Source organism: Anomaloglossus baeobatrachus, chromosome 1 (genome assembly GCF_048569485.1).
Source record: "Anomaloglossus baeobatrachus isolate aAnoBae1 chromosome 1, aAnoBae1.hap1, whole genome shotgun sequence".
NCBI classification, from domain to species: domain Eukaryota; kingdom Metazoa; phylum Chordata; class Amphibia; order Anura; family Aromobatidae; genus Anomaloglossus; species Anomaloglossus baeobatrachus.
Genome location: NC_134353.1, coordinates 974312857 through 974326420, shown reverse-complemented (window position 1 = coordinate 974326420; position 13564 = coordinate 974312857). Strand labels below are relative to the sequence as shown.

Genomic DNA, 13564 nt, shown 5'->3' with positions numbered 1-13564 from the left:
CACACTGTGAGAACTGGGGTGTAATATAAATCAGTGTTCATAACAACTGCATCAAGTTTTTTTTAAAAAATCATTGAAACCTAGAAAATCAGATGAGTAGTAAGATCATCCATCCCACCGACCATCACACCTCATCACAGAGCAGCACATACAGTATATCACACATTTCACCAAACATCGCAGGATCATTCATACAACCTCTATGGATCGTATAAATAGCCAAATGGCCCTTGGTAGGAAAAAGATTCGCACCACTGGTGTAATCCAAATCCCGGGAGCGGTTCCTGCACCAAGTCATGATGTGCGCCTGTAATCCGGCATCTGATAATCCACACATTCTCATAGTCCAGTAACTTCCTCCACCTCTGAGGTGTAGATTTTGGCTCTGTCCTTTAATCTAGCATGTCTGTTAGTCCAGCACATACGATCATTATCTTCTCTCCTCAGATACAGACATTACCTCCAGGACCTGGTGGAGAACACATTTCCCGGCAGTTCTGACTCCACCCATCTGAATGGTAACAGGATGTGTCCGAGAGGAGTAGTAGTGAAAGTGTTCAAAGTTCCCCCAGAGTGAGGGCTCCACGTGTCTGCGTGGTCTGACCTGTGTGACCGGTGACCTGTCCTCATTCTGTGTGACTCTTCCCTCAGGAGCGCTGTCTCTGATGTGTGTGACCGGTGACCTGTCCTCATTCAGTGTGACTCTTCTCTCAGGAGCACTGTCTCTGATGTGTGTGACCGGTGACCTGTCCTCATTCAGTGTGACTCTTCCCTCAGGAGCGCTGTCTCTGACCTGTGTGACCGGTGACCTGTCCTCATTCTGTGTGACTCTTCCCTCAGGAGCACTGTCTCTGATGTGTGTGACCGGTGACCTGTCCTCATTCTGTGTGACTCTTCCCTCAGGAGCGCTGTCTCTGATGTGTGTGACCGGTGACCTGTCCTCATTCAGTGTGACTCTTCCCTCAGGAGCGCTGTCTCTGATGTGTGTGACCGGTGACCTGTCCTCATTCAGTGTGACTCTTCCCTCAGGAGCGCTGTCTCTGATGTGTGTGACCGGTGACCTGTCCTCATTCAGTGTGACTCTTCTCTCAGGAGCGCTGTCTCTGATGTGTGTGACCGGTGACCTCTCCTCATTCAGTGTGACTCTTCTCTCAGGAGCGCTGCTCGCTGTGTGTGTGACCGGTGACCTGTCCTCATTCAGTGTGACTCTTCCCTCAGGAGCGCTGTCTCTGATGTGTGTGACCGGTGACCTGTCCTCATTCAGTGTGACTCTTCCCTCAGGAGCGCTGTCTCTGATGTGTGTGACCAGTGACCTGTCCTCATTCAGTGTGACTCTTCCCTCAGGAGCGCTGTCTCTGATGTGTGTGACCGGTGACCTGTCCTCATTCAGTGTGACTCTTCCCTCAGGAGCGCTGTCTCTGATGTGTGTGACCGGTGACCTGTCCTCATTCAGTGTGACTCTTCCCTCAGGAGCGCTGTCTCTGATGTGTGTGACCAGTGACCTGTCCTCATTCAGTGTGACTCTTCCCTCAGGAGCGCTGTCTCTGATGTGTGTGACCGGTGACCTGTCCTCATTCAGTGTGACTCTTCCCTCAGGAGCGCTGTCTCTGATGTGTGTGACCAGTGACCTGTCCTCATTCAGTGTGACTCTTCCCTCAGGAGCGCTGTCTCTGATGTGTGTGACCTGTCCTCATTCAGTGTGACTCTTCCCTCAGGAGCACTGTCTCTGATGTGTGTGACCGGTGACCTGTCCTCATTCAGTGTGACTCTTCCCTCAGGAGCGCTGCCTCTGATGTGTGTGACCGGTGACCTGTCCTCATTCAGTGTGACTCTTCCCTCAGGAGCGCTGTCTCTGACCTGTGTGACCGGTGACCTGTCCTCATTCAGTGTGACTCTTCCCTCAGGAGCACTGTCTCTGATGTGTGTGACCGGTGACCTGTCCTCATTCAGTGTGACTCTTCCCTCAGGAGCGCTGTCTCTGATGTGTGTGACCGGTGACCTGTCCTCATTTAGTGTGATTCTTCCCTCAGGAGCGCTGTCTCTGATGTGTGTGACCGGTGACCTGTCCTCATTCAGTGTGACTCTTCCCTCAGGAGCGCTGTCTCTGATGTGTGTGACCAGTGACCTGTCCTCATTCAGTGTGACTCTTCCCTCAGGAGCGCTGTCTCTGATGTGTGTGACCGGTGACCTGTCCTCATTCAGTGTGACTCTTCCCTCAGGAGCGCTGTCTCTGATGTGTGTGACCAGTGACCTGTCCTCATTCAGTGTGACTCTTCCCTCAGGAGCGCTGTCTCTGATGTGTGTGACCTGTCCTCATTCAGTGTGACTCTTCCCTCAGGAGCACTGTCTCTGATGTGTGTGACCGGTGACCTGTCCTCATTCAGTGTGACTCTTCTCTCAGGAGCGCTGTCTCTGATGTGTGTGACCGGTGACCTGTCCTCATTCAGTGTGACTCTTCCCTCAGGAGCACTGCTCGCTGTGTGTGTGACCGGTGACCTGTCCTCATTCAGTGTGACTCTTCCCTCAGGAGCGCTGTCTCTGATGTGTGTGACCTGTCCTCATTCAGTGTGACTCTTCCCTCAGGAGCACTGTCTCTGATGTGTGTGACCGGTGACCTGTCCTCATTCAGTGTGACTCTTCCCTCAGGAGCGCTGTCTCTGATGTGTGTGACCGGTGACCTGTCCTCATTCAGTGTGACTCTTCCCTCAGGAGCACTGTCTCTGATGTGTGTGACCGGTGACCTGTCCTCATTCAGTGTGACTCTTCCCTCAGGAGCGCTGTCTCTGATGTGTGTGACCGGTGACCTGTCCTCATTCAGTGTGACTCTTCCCTCAGGAGCGCTGTCTCTGATGTGTGTGACCGGTGACCTGTCCTCATTCAGTGTGACTCTTCCCTCAGGAGCACTGTCTCTGATGTGTGTGACCGGTGACCTGTCCTCATTCAGTGTGACTCTTCCCTCAGGAGCGCTGTCTCTGATGTGTGTGACCGGTGACCTGTCCTCATTCAGTGTGACTCTTCCCTCAGGAGCGCTGTCTCTGATGTGTGTGACCGGTGACCTGTCCTCATTCAGTGTGACTCTTCCCTCAGGAGCGCTGTCTCTGATGTGTGTGACCAGTGACCTGTCCTCATTCAGTGTGATTCTTCCCTCAGGAGCGCTGTCTCTGACCTGTGTGACCGGTGACCTGTCCTCATTCAGTGTGACTCTTCCCTCAGGAGCGCTGTCTCTGATGTGTGTGACCGGTGACCTGTCCTCATTCAGTGTGACTCTTCCCTCAGGAGCACTGTCTCTGATGTGTGTGACCGGTGATCTGTCCTCATTCAGTGTGACTCTTCCCTCAGGAGCGCTGTCTCTGATGTGTGTGACCTGTCCTCATTCAGTGTGACTCTTCTCTCAGGAGCGCTGTCTCTGATGTGTGTGACCGGTGACCTGTCCTCATTCAGTGTGACTCTTCCCTCAGGAGCGCTGTCTCTGATATGTGTGACCGGTGACCTGTCCTCATTCAGTGTGACTCTTCCCTCAGGAGCGCTGTCTCTGATGTGTGTGATCGGTGACCTGTCATCATTCAGTGTGACTCTTCCCTCAGGAGCACTGTCTCTGATATGTGTGACCGGTGACCTGTCCTCATTCAGTGTGACTCTTCCCTCAGGAGCACTGTCTCTGATGTGTGTGACCGGTGACCTGTCCTCATTCAGTGTGACTCTTCCCTCAGGAGCGCTGTCTCTGACCTGTGTGACCGGTGACTTGTCTTCATTCAGTGTGACTCTTCCCTCAGGAGCGCTGTCTCTGATGTGTGTGACCGGTGACCTCTCCTCATTCAGTGTGACTCTTCCCTCAGGAGCGCTGTCTCTGATGTGTGTGACCGGTGACCTCTCCTCATTCAGTGTGACTCTTCCCTCAGGAGCGCTGTCTCTGATGTGTGTGACCGGTGACCTGTCCTCATTCAGTGTGACTCTTCCCTCAGGAGCGCTGTCTCTGATGTGTGTGACCAGTGACCTGTCCTCATTCAGTGTGACTCTTCCCTCAGGAGCGCTGTCTCTGATATGTGTGACCGGTGACCTGTCCTCATTCAGTGTTACTCTTCCCTCAGGAGCACTGTCTTTGATGTGTGTGACCGGTGACCTGTCCTCATTCAGTGTGACTCTTCTCTCAGGAGCGCTGTCTCTGATGTGTGTGACCGGTGACCTGTCCTCATTCAGTGTGACTCTTCCCTCAGGAGCGCTGTCTCTGATGTGTGTGACCGGTGACCTGTCCTCATTCAGTGTGACTCTTCCCTCAGGAGCACTGTCTCTGATGTGTGTGACCGGTAACCTGTCCTCATTCAGTGTGACTCTTCCCTCAGGAGCGCTGTCTCTGATGTGTGTGACCGGTGACCTGTCTTCATTCAGTGTGATTCTTCCCTCAGGAGCGCTGTCTCTGACCTGTGTGACCGGTGACCTGTCCTCATTCAGTGTGACTCTTCCCTCAGGAGCGCTGTCTCTGATGTGTGTGACCTGTCCTCATTCAGTGTGACTCTTCCCTCAGGAGCACTGTCTCTGATGTGTGTGACCTGTCCTCATTCAGTGTGACTCTTCCCTCAGGAGCGCTGTCTCTGATGTGTGTGACCGGTGACCTGTCCTCATTCAGTGTGACTCTTCCCTCAGGAGCGCTGTCTCTGATGTGTGTGACCTGTCCTCATTCAGTGTGACTCTTCTCTCAGGAGCGCTGTCTCTGATGTGTGTGACCGGTGACCTGTCCTCATTCAGTGTGACTCTTCCCTCAGGAGCGCTGTCTCTGATGTGTGTGACCGGTGACCTGTCCTCATTCAGTGTGACTCTTCCCTCAGGAGCACTGTCTCTGATGTGTGTGACCGGTGACCTGTCCTCATTCAGTGTTACTCTTCCCTCAGGAGCACTGTCTTTGATGTGTGTGACCGGTGACCTGTCCTCATTCAGTGTGACTCTTCTCTCAGGAGCGCTGTCTCTGATGTGTGTGACCGGTGACCTGTCCTCATTCAGTGTGACTCTTCCCTCAGGAGCGCTGTCTCTGATGTGTGTGACCGGTGACCTGTCCTCATTCAGTGTGACTCTTCCCTCAGGAGCACTGTCTCTGATGTGTGTGACCTGTCCTCATTCAGTGTGACTCTTCCCTCAGGAGCGCTGTCTCTGATGTGTGTGACCGGTGACCTGTCCTCATTCAGTGTGATTCTTCCCTCAGGAGCGCTGTCTCTGACCTGTGTGACCGGTGACCTGTCCTCATTCAGTGTGACTCTTCCCTCAGGAGCGCTGTCTCTGATGTGTGTGACCGGTGACCTGTCCTCATTCAGTGTGACTCTTCCCTCAGGAGCACTGTCTCTGATGTGTGTGACCGGTGACCTGTCCTCATTCAGTGTGACGTTTCCCTCAGGAGCGCTGTCTCTGATGTGTGTGACCGGTGACCTGTCCTCATTCAGTGTGACTCTTCCCTCAGGAGCGCTGTCTCTGATATGTGTGACCGGTGACCTGTCCTCATTCAGTGTGACTCTTCCCTCAGGAGCGCTGTCTCTGATGTGTGTGATCGGTGACCTGTCATCATTCAGTGTGACTCTTCCCTCAGGAGCACTGTCTCTGATATGTGTGACCGGTGACCTGTCCTCATTCAGTGTGACTCTTCCCTCAGGAGCACTGTCTCTGATGTGTGTGACCGGTGACCTGTCCTCATTCAGTGTGACTCTTCCCTCAGGAGCGCTGTCTCTGACCTGTGTGACCGGTGACTTGTCTTCATTCAGTGTGACTCTTCCCTCAGGAGCGCTGTCTCTGATGTGTGTGACCGGTGACCTCTCCTCATTCAGTGTGACTCTTCCCTCAGGAGCGCTGTCTCTGATGTGTGTGACCGGTGACCTCTCCTCATTCAGTGTGACTCTTCCCTCAGGAGCGCTGTCTCTGATGTGTGTGACCGGTGACCTGTCCTCATTCAGTGTGACTCTTCCCTCAGGAGCGCTGTCTCTGATGTGTGTGACCAGTGACCTGTCCTCATTCAGTGTGACTCTTCCCTCAGGAGCGCTGTCTCTGATATGTGTGACCGGTGACCTGTCCTCATTCAGTGTTACTCTTCCCTCAGGAGCACTGTCTTTGATGTGTGTGACCGGTGACCTGTCCTCATTCAGTGTGACTCTTCTCTCAGGAGCGCTGTCTCTGATGTGTGTGACCGGTGACCTGTCCTCATTCAGTGTGACTCTTCCCTCAGGAGCGCTGTCTCTGATGTGTGTGACCGGTGACCTGTCCTCATTCAGTGTGACTCTTCCCTCAGGAGCACTGTCTCTGATGTGTGTGACCGGTAACCTGTCCTCATTCAGTGTGACTCTTCCCTCAGGAGCGCTGTCTCTGATGTGTGTGACCGGTGACCTGTCTTCATTCAGTGTGATTCTTCCCTCAGGAGCGCTGTCTCTGACCTGTGTGACCGGTGACCTGTCCTCATTCAGTGTGACTCTTCCCTCAGGAGCGCTGTCTCTGATGTGTGTGACCTGTCCTCATTCAGTGTGACTCTTCCCTCAGGAGCACTGTCTCTGATGTGTGTGACCTGTCCTCATTCAGTGTGACTCTTCCCTCAGGAGCGCTGTCTCTGATGTGTGTGACCGGTGACCTGTCCTCATTCAGTGTGACTCTTCCCTCAGGAGCGCTGTCTCTGATGTGTGTGACCTGTCCTCATTCAGTGTGACTCTTCTCTCAGGAGCGCTGTCTCTGATGTGTGTGACCGGTGACCTGTCCTCATTCAGTGTGACTCTTCCCTCAGGAGCGCTGTCTCTGATGTGTGTGACCGGTGACCTGTCCTCATTCAGTGTGACTCTTCCCTCAGGAGCACTGTCTCTGATGTGTGTGACCGGTGACCTGTCCTCATTCAGTGTTACTCTTCCCTCAGGAGCACTGTCTTTGATGTGTGTGACCGGTGACCTGTCCTCATTCAGTGTGACTCTTCTCTCAGGAGCGCTGTCTCTGATGTGTGTGACCGGTGACCTGTCCTCATTCAGTGTGACTCTTCCCTCAGGAGCGCTGTCTCTGATGTGTGTGACCGGTGACCTGTCCTCATTCAGTGTGACTCTTCCCTCAGGAGCACTGTCTCTGATGTGTGTGACCTGTCCTCATTCAGTGTGACTCTTCCCTCAGGAGCGCTGTCTCTGATGTGTGTGACCGGTGACCTGTCCTCATTCAGTGTGACTCTTCCCTCAGGAGCGCTGTCTCTGATGTGTGTGACCTGTCCTCATTCAGTGTGACTCTTCCCTCAGGAGCACTGTCTCTGATGTGTGTGACCGGTGATCTGTCCTCATTCAGTGTGACTCTTCCCTCAGGAGCGCTGTCTCTGATGTGTGTGACCTGTCCTCATTCAGTGTGACTCTTCTCTCAGGAGCGCTGTCTCTGATGTGTGTGACCGGTGACCTGTCCTCATTCAGTGTGACTCTTCCCTCAGGAGCACTGTCTCTGATATGTGTGACCGGTGACCTGTCATCATTCAGTGTGACTCTTCCCTCAGGAGCGCTGTCTCTGATGTGTGTGACCGGTGACCTGTCATCATTCAGTGTGACTCTTCCCTCAGGAGCGCTGTCTCTGATGTGTGTGACCGGTGACCTGTCCTCATTCAGTGTGACTCTTCCCTCAGGAGCACTGTCTCTGATGTGTGTGACCGGTGACCTGTCCTCATTCAGTGTGACTCTTCCCTCAGGAGCGCTGTCTCTGATATGTGTGACCGGTGACCTGTCCTCATTCAGTGTGACTCTTCCCTCAGGAGCACTGTCTCTGATGTGTGTGACCGGTGATCTGTCCTCATTCAGTGTGACTCTTCCCTCAGGAGCGCTGTCTCTGATGTGTGTGACCTGTCCTCATTCAGTGTGACTCTTCTCTCAGGAGCGCTGTCTCTGATGTGTGTGACCGGTGACCTGTCCTCATTCAGTGTGACTCTTCCCTCAGGAGCGCTGTCTCTGATGTGTGTGACCAGTGACCTGTCCTCATTCAGTGTGACTCTTCCCTCAGGAGCACTGTCTCTGATGTGTGTGACCGGTGACCTGTCCTCATTCAGTGTGACTCTTCTCTCAGGAGCGCTGTCTCTGATGTGTGTGACCGGTGACCTGTCCTCATTCAGTGTGACTCTTCCCTCAGGAGCACTGCTCGCTGTGTGTGTGACCGGTGACCTGTCCTCATTCAGTGTGACTCTTCCCTCAGGAGCGCTGTCTCTGATGTGTGTGACCTGTCCTCATTCAGTGTGACTCTTCCCTCAGGAGCACTGTCTCTGATGTGTGTGACCGGTGACCTGTCCTCATTCAGTGTGACTCTTCCCTCAGGAGCGCTGTCTCTGATGTGTGTGACCGGTGAGCTGTCCTCATTCAGTGTGACTCTTCCCTCAGGAGCGCTGTCTCTGATGTGTGTGACCAGTGACCTGTCCTCATTCAGTGTGATTCTTCCCTCAGGAGCGCTGTCTCTGACCTGTGTGACCGGTGACCTGTCCTCATTCAGTGTGACTCTTCCCTCAGGAGCGCTGTCTCTGATGTGTGTGACCGGTGACCTGTCCTCATTCAGTGTGACTCTTCCCTCAGGAGCACTGTCTCTGATGTGTGTGACCGGTGATCTGTCCTCATTCAGTGTGACTCTTCCCTCAGGAGCGCTGTCTCTGATGTGTGTGACCTGTCCTCATTCAGTGTGACTCTTCTCTCAGGAGCGCTGTCTCTGATGTGTGTGACCGGTGACCTGTCCTCATTCAGTGTGACTCTTCCCTCAGGAGCGCTGTCTCTGATATGTGTGACCGGTGACCTGTCCTCATTCAGTGTGACTCTTCCCTCAGGAGCGCTGTCTCTGATGTGTGTGATCGGTGACCTGTCATCATTCAGTGTGACTCTTCCCTCAGGAGCACTGTCTCTGATATGTGTGACCGGTGACCTGTCCTCATTCAGTGTGACTCTTCCCTCAGGAGCACTGTCTCTGATGTGTGTGACCGGTGACCTGTCCTCATTCAGTGTGACTCTTCCCTCAGGAGCGCTGTCTCTGACCTGTGTGACCGGTGACTTGTCTTCATTCAGTGTGACTCTTCCCTCAGGAGCGCTGTCTCTGATGTGTGTGACCGGTGACCTCTCCTCATTCAGTGTGACTCTTCCCTCAGGAGCGCTGTCTCTGATGTGTGTGACCGGTGACCTCTCCTCATTCAGTGTGACTCTTCCCTCAGGAGCGCTGTCTCTGATGTGTGTGACCGGTGACCTGTCCTCATTCAGTGTGACTCTTCCCTCAGGAGCGCTGTCTCTGATGTGTGTGACCAGTGACCTGTCCTCATTCAGTGTGACTCTTCCCTCAGGAGCGCTGTCTCTGATATGTGTGACCGGTGACCTGTCCTCATTCAGTGTTACTCTTCCCTCAGGAGCACTGTCTTTGATGTGTGTGACCGGTGACCTGTCCTCATTCAGTGTGACTCTTCTCTCAGGAGCGCTGTCTCTGATGTGTGTGACCGGTGACCTGTCCTCATTCAGTGTGACTCTTCCCTCAGGAGCGCTGTCTCTGATGTGTGTGACCGGTGACCTGTCCTCATTCAGTGTGACTCTTCCCTCAGGAGCACTGTCTCTGATGTGTGTGACCGGTAACCTGTCCTCATTCAGTGTGACTCTTCCCTCAGGAGCGCTGTCTCTGATGTGTGTGACCGGTGACCTGTCTTCATTCAGTGTGATTCTTCCCTCAGGAGCGCTGTCTCTGACCTGTGTGACCGGTGACCTGTCCTCATTCAGTGTGACTCTTCCCTCAGGAGCGCTGTCTCTGATGTGTGTGACCTGTCCTCATTCAGTGTGACTCTTCCCTCAGGAGCACTGTCTCTGATGTGTGTGACCTGTCCTCATTCAGTGTGACTCTTCCCTCAGGAGCGCTGTCTCTGATGTGTGTGACCGGTGACCTGTCCTCATTCAGTGTGACTCTTCCCTCAGGAGCGCTGTCTCTGATGTGTGTGACCTGTCCTCATTCAGTGTGACTCTTCTCTCAGGAGCGCTGTCTCTGATGTGTGTGACCGGTGACCTGTCCTCATTCAGTGTGACTCTTCCCTCAGGAGCGCTGTCTCTGATGTGTGTGACCGGTGACCTGTCCTCATTCAGTGTGACTCTTCCCTCAGGAGCACTGTCTCTGATGTGTGTGACCGGTGACCTGTCCTCATTCAGTGTTACTCTTCCCTCAGGAGCACTGTCTTTGATGTGTGTGACCGGTGACCTGTCCTCATTCAGTGTGACTCTTCTCTCAGGAGCGCTGTCTCTGATGTGTGTGACCGGTGACCTGTCCTCATTCAGTGTGACTCTTCCCTCAGGAGCGCTGTCTCTGATGTGTGTGACCGGTGACCTGTCCTCATTCAGTGTGACTCTTCCCTCAGGAGCACTGTCTCTGATGTGTGTGACCTGTCCTCATTCAGTGTGACTCTTCCCTCAGGAGCGCTGTCTCTGATGTGTGTGACCGGTGACCTGTCCTCATTCAGTGTGACTCTTCCCTCAGGAGCGCTGTCTCTGATGTGTGTGACCTGTCCTCATTCAGTGTGACTCTTCCCTCAGGAGCACTGTCTCTGATGTGTGTGACCGGTGATCTGTCCTCATTCAGTGTGACTCTTCCCTCAGGAGCGCTGTCTCTGATGTGTGTGACCTGTCCTCATTCAGTGTGACTCTTCTCTCAGGAGCGCTGTCTCTGATGTGTGTGACCGGTGACCTGTCCTCATTCAGTGTGACTCTTCCCTCAGGAGCACTGTCTCTGATATGTGTGACCGGTGACCTGTCATCATTCAGTGTGACTCTTCCCTCAGGAGCGCTGTCTCTGATGTGTGTGACCGGTGACCTGTCATCATTCAGTGTGACTCTTCCCTCAGGAGCACTGTCTCTGATGTGTGTGACCGGTGACCTGTCCTCATTCAGTGTGACTCTTCCCTCAGGAGCACTGTCTCTGATGTGTGTGACCGGTGACCTGTCCTCATTCAGTGTGACTCTTCCCTCAGGAGCGCTGTCTCTGATATGTGTGACCGGTGACCTGTCCTCATTCAGTGTGACTCTTCCCTCAGGAGCACTGTCTCTGATGTGTGTGACCGGTGATCTGTCCTCATTCAGTGTGACTCTTCCCTCAGGAGCGCTGTCTCTGATGTGTGTGACCTGTCCTCATTCAGTGTGACTCTTCTCTCAGGAGCGCTGTCTCTGATGTGTGTGACCGGTGACCTGTCCTCATTCAGTGTGACTCTTCCCTCAGGAGCGCTGTCTCTGATGTGTGTGACCAGTGACCTGTCCTCATTCAGTGTGACTCTTCCCTCAGGAGCACTGTCTCTGATGTGTGTGACCGGTGACCTCTCCTCATTCAGTGTGACTCTTCCCTCAGGAGCGCTGTCTCTGATGTGTGTGACCAGTGACCTGTCCTCATTCAGTGTGACTCTTCCCTCAGGAGCACTGTCTCTGATGTGTGTGACCGGTGACCTGTCCTCATTCAGTGTGACTCTTCCCTCAGGAGCGCTGTCTCTGATGTGTGTGACCTGTCCTCATTCAGTGTGACTCTTCTCTCAGGAGCGCTGGCTCTGATGTGTGTGACCGGTGACCTGTCCTCATTCAGTGTGACTCTTCCCTCAGGAGCGCTGTCTCTGATGTGTGTGACCTGTCCTCATTCAGTGTGACTCTTCTCTCAGGAGCGCTGGCTCTGATGTGTGTGACCGGTGACCTGTCCTCATTCAGTGTGACTCTTCCCTCAGGAGCGCTGTCTCTGATGTGTGTGACCGGTGACCTGTCCTCATTTAGTGTGACTCTTCCCTCAGGAGCGCTGTCTCTGATGTGTGTGACCAGTGACCTGTCCTCATTCAGTGTGACTCTTCCCTCAGGAGCGCTGTCTCTGATGTGTGTGACCGGTAACCTGTCCTCATTCAGTGTGACTCTTCCCTCAGGAGCCATGGCTCTGATTTGTGTGACCGGTGACCTGTCCTCATTCAGTGTGACTCTTCCCTCAGGAGCGCTGTCTCTGATATGTGTGACCGGTGACCTGTCCTCATTCAGTGTGACTCTTCCCTCAGGAGCGCTGTCTCTGACCTGTGTGACCGGTGAACTGTCCTCATTCAGTGTTACTCTTCCCTCAGTATCGCTGTCTCTGATGTGTGTGACCGGTGACCTGTCCTCATTCAGTGTGACTCTTCCCTGAGGAGCGCTGTCTCTGATGTGTGTGACCGGTGACCTGTCCTCATTTAGTGTGACTCTTCCCTCAGGAGCGCTGTCTCTGATGTGTGTGACCTGTCCTCATTCAGTGTGACTCTTCCCTCAGGAGCACTGTCTCTGATGTGTGTGACCGGTGACCTGTCCTCATTCAGTGTGACTCTTCCCTCAGGAGCGCTGTCTCTGATGTGTGTGACCGGTGACCTGTCCTCATTCAGTGTGACTCTTCCCTCAGGAGCACTGTCTCTGATGTGTGTGACCGGTGACCTGTCCTCATTCAGTGTGACTGTTCCCTCAGGAGCGCTGTCTCTGATGTGTGTGACCGGTGACCTGTCCTCATTCAGTGTGACTCTTCCCTCAGGAGCGCTGTCTCTGATGTGTGTGACCGGTGAGCTGTCCTCATTCAGTGTGACTCTTCCCTCAGGAGCGCTGTCTCTGATGTGTGTGACCAGTGACCTGTCCTCATTCAGTGTGATTCTTCCCTCAGGAGCGCTGTCTCTGACCTGTGTGACCGGTGACCTGTCCTCATTCAGTGTGACTCTTCCCTCAGGAGCGCTGTCTCTGATGTGTGTGACCGGTGACCTGTCCTCATTCAGTGTGACTCTTCCCTCAGGAGCACTGTCTCTGATGTGTGTGACCGGTGACCTGTCCTCATTCAGTGTGACTCTTCCCTCAGGAGCGCTGTCTCTGACCTGTGTGACCGGTGAACTGTCCTCATTCAGTGTGACTCTTCCCTCAGGAGCACTGTCTCTGATGTGTGTGACCGGTGATCTGTCCTCATTCAGTGTGACTCTTCCCTCAGGAGCGCTGTCTCTGATGTGTGTGACCTGTCCTCATTCAGTGTGACTCTTCTCTCAGGAGCGCTGTCTCTGATGTGTGTGACCGGTGACCTGTCCTCATTCAGTGTGACTCTTCCCTCAGGAGCGCTGTCTCTGATATGTGTGACCGGTGACCTGTCCTCATTCAGTGTGACTCTTCCCTCAGGAGCGCTGTCTCTGATGTGTGTGATCGGTGACCTGTCATCATTCAGTGTGACTCTTCCCTCAGGAGCACTGTCTCTGATATGTGTGACCGGTGACCTGTCCTCATTCAGTGTGACTCTTCCCTCAGGAGCACTGTCTCTGATGTGTGTGACCGGTGACCTGTCCTCATTCAGTGTGACTCTTCCCTCAGGAGCGCTGTCTCTGACCTGTGTGACCGGTGACTTGTCTTCATTCAGTGTGACTCTTCCCTCAGGAGCGCTGTCTCTGATGTGTGTGACCGGTGACCTGTCCTCATTCAGTGTGACTCTTCCCTCAGGAGCGCTGTCTCTGATGTGTGTGACCGGTGACTTGTCTTCATTCAGTGTGACTCTTCCCTCAGGAGCGCTGTCTCTGCTGTGTGTGACCGGTGACCTGTCCTCATTCAGTGTTACTCTTCCCTCAGGAGCA

General features: G+C 53.7%; 1 protein-coding gene across 2 annotated transcripts in view; it reads left to right on the top strand.

The window, feature by feature from the left end:
• The window catches only part of ARHGEF39 (Rho guanine nucleotide exchange factor 39), a 158876-nt gene that overhangs the window by 79819 nt on the left and 65493 nt on the right, over window positions 1-13564 (top strand). For both annotated transcript variants that reach the window (XM_075344125.1, XM_075344119.1), the window contains exon 6: window positions 448-518. In XM_075344125.1, the coding sequence (XP_075200240.1) occupies window positions 448-518 (71 nt within the window). The remainder of the gene's footprint in view (window positions 1-447; window positions 519-13564) is intronic.